At 57.4% G+C, this 2,974-nt stretch overlaps 1 protein-coding gene across 1 annotated transcript in view; it reads left to right on the top strand.

Annotated features, from left to right (window-relative positions):
- LOC106121836 (utrophin-like) overlaps nt 1-2,668 on the top strand; it is a 12,534-nt gene extending 9,866 nt beyond the window's left edge. Inside the window, exons 13-17 of the mRNA XM_013317664.1 lie at nt 220-474; nt 573-821; nt 1,391-1,565; nt 1,645-2,394; nt 2,511-2,668. Coding sequence (XP_013173118.1) covers nt 220-474; nt 573-821; nt 1,391-1,565; nt 1,645-2,394; nt 2,511-2,668 — 1,587 coding nt within the window. The remainder of the gene's footprint in view (nt 1-219; nt 475-572; nt 822-1,390; nt 1,566-1,644; nt 2,395-2,510) is intronic.
- Nucleotides 2,669-2,974: the final 306 nt, after the last annotated feature.

A 2,974-nucleotide genomic window follows, 5' to 3' on the forward strand; every position in this document is an offset into this window, starting at 1 on the left:
ACATGTTGCCTGCCAAACTAAACTTCTTTGCAAGAACAACATCGCCTCGATCGATCATAGCTACAAACTTATACGGAACGGAGGTTCGTGTTAATATTGAGTTCTGTAAAAAACTGCGGCAAAGAACTTATGTGAAAAATAGTCGCTAGAGTAATTACTCTATTAATGATTTAACCGCCGTTGTTAATTTAGTTTGGAATTACATGACCTATTTAATAGATGGAAGCCAATCCTGTGAGCGAGGTCGGCGAGGTGCTGCTCAGGATCCAGGAGCTGCAGCACGTTAAGAGAGCTCTGCGTCTGGAGCGCCGCACCGTCGCCGACATACTGCAGGACGCCGCGCCCACGGCGCCCACAGTGCCCACCGCGGGCCCCGAGCCCTCCGAGCCCGAGCCCGCGCTGGCCGAGGAGGCGGAGGCGCAGCTCGACCGACTCGACGCGCTGCTGCTCATACTGGATGTCCAGGCCACGCGGGTCAGTGTCTCGCCCCCACACCTCCACACCTCCACACCTCTACATCCTCACATAGTATTTTATTCAGATATTTAGCACATTAAACATTTTGGTAACAGATACGGGAGCTAGGTTTCGAGTTCGACATCGACATCGACACGGGCGAGGAGACGAGCGAGTCGCCCACGCAGCCGCAGACGGAGGCGGAGGTGGAGGTGATGGTGGAGGCGGAGGCGGAGGAGGCGGCCGAGCGCGCCCACACGGCCAGCAAGAAGCCGCGGCTGGCGGGCGAGGGCGCGCGCGACTTCCAGGCCGGCTACCGCGCCTTCGACGCGTGGGCGCGCGATACGCTGCACCAGCTGCACCAGGTCGGGGGTGATCGCTAGTCTACATTATTGTACAAACGCAAACACACATTCGTTAAACAACACCTTAAAAATATGGTAAAAAACTAACTCGTGCTAGGTACAGAAACAAATGTCAAAAGGCAATTTATAAATGTAACGTAGAACATGATAAAAAAACAATTTTAGATTGTAATAATAATAATAAACTCAACTTGCAAACGATCAAAGTAACAGTAATAATTTTACTAATTTGGTGCAAGATAAAACTGGCACAAGGTCAATGGTACACAATTAGTATGGAGATAGAACGTTAAAAAAACGAGTTCCATACTTACTCAATAGTTTACCCGAGGACATAGGACGTGAGCCTACACTTGCTAAGTTAAAAGTTTATTAAAAAACACTTGTTAAATACCATTTACGTACATTTATTGCATTGATATAACCTAATGTAACAATTTATAAGCAACGTTTATATAAAGCAAGTAACTCGCAGTCCAACTGCGTAAGCAATTTTTTATGAAAAAAAAACAACCAGTGGTAGGGAATATCATACAGTTTCGCTTGTACGGTGTTGTGTATTGCGGCAGTGCGAGAGCGCGCTGGAGGAGTGCTCGGGGGTGCAGTGGGCGGAGTGGGCGCAGTGGGCGGAGCGGGCGGGCGCGCTGAGCGAGCGGGCGCGCCGGCAGGCGGAGGAGCGGCGCCAGGAGCTCGCGCACGTGCAGGAGATCCAGCGCCGCCTGGCCGCCGAGCCCGCGCTGCAAGGTACCGCTGCTCTCCGCCATCCACCTTGCGGTAACGTCTCGTGAAGCTGTGTGCTGTCACTATCTATGATGTTCTACAGATGAGGCGCAGCGGCACGCCGAGAGCATAGCGGAGCTGCAGCGCGGCTTGGAGGAGGTGAGCGGGCGCGCGGCGCGACTGGAGGGCGCGCTGGAGGCGCTGCGGGATGCGCGCGAATTCGCCGAGGGCGCGGCGAGCCTGCGCGTGCAGCTCGAGGAGACGCGCGAGTGGGGGCGGCGCGTGCAGGCCGACCGGCCCTCCCACAACCGGCTGATACATCTGCGCAACCGGCTGCGCGCGCTGCGCCAGCTGGAGCCGCGCCTCGAGGAGCTCGCCGTGCGCGCCTGCGCCCTTTCGACTAAGGGGCTGCCGCAGCGGCTCAGAGACGACGTCGAGAACGAGACGAAGCGAACGAAGGAGGAGTTCGGCGAGATCCTCGCGCATCTGACGGAGAAGGAAGCCGAGATGAAGGCGGGCTTGGGGCGGCGCGCTCAGGGGCGGGGCCGGCACGAGGAGGAGTTCCGCGCGCTACAGGCCCAGGTCGCGGACCTGGAGGCGCAGATCCTGGCCGAGCACGCCGACCCGTCGATGCCGGAGGAGACCGAGGCCAAAATTCAACATCTAAAGCGGGTGCAGACGCGATTCGAGGAGTTGCAATCGACGTACGACGCGGTGGTGCGGGAGAGGCGAGAGAAGTACGATTCGGGCAGCGTGCCCGACTTGAACCTCGCGAGCAGCGTGGAAAATCTGGTCACCAAGGTCGGTGACTGCAAAACTATTTTGCAGCAGAAGATAGATAAACTGGAGAAAGGTAAAACGGGTACCTCTCTCCTCCTCATTCTCTGTCACCCTTGTCTTTTGTCGCGCTTCCGATATTGCGCGCTGCGCGGTGAGGAGCGGCGTGATGTAGCGCGGTGGTGTGTGCAGGCGCAGCGCGGCTGGCGGGGCTGCGGGAGGCGCTGGGCGCGGCGGGCGAGCGGCTGGCGGCGGCTGAGCGGCTGCGGACTCAGGCGGCGGGCGCGCTGCCCGGCGACCTGGCCGAGCTGCGGGAGCTGCTCGAGCGCGCGCAGGTGACGCATTACTGAACGGCACTGCTGCACTATGCCTCGTTACGGCATGCATAAACTGTGCCGACAACTCACACATAGTAACTTAGCGGCGCCGGCCGTCATTGGAATCGATGGGAAATAAAATACTGAACATTTTATATACAAAGTCAATAAATATTATGCGTGGTCATGGAGTCGAGTACGTCCAGCTTTGGACCGAGTGAGAGAGAACATTAACATTACTTAGGAAGTGGAGTCCGGCACGGAGGAGTTGGAGCGCCTGTTAGGCGAGGCGGAGCTGCTCGAGCGGGAGGCGGTGCAGGAGGCGGGTGCGGGGGCGGG

Source organism: Papilio xuthus, unplaced genomic scaffold (assembly GCF_000836235.2).
Source record: "Papilio xuthus unplaced genomic scaffold, Pxut_1.1 DF826933.1, whole genome shotgun sequence".
In the NCBI taxonomy this organism is placed as follows: domain Eukaryota; kingdom Metazoa; phylum Arthropoda; class Insecta; order Lepidoptera; family Papilionidae; genus Papilio; species Papilio xuthus.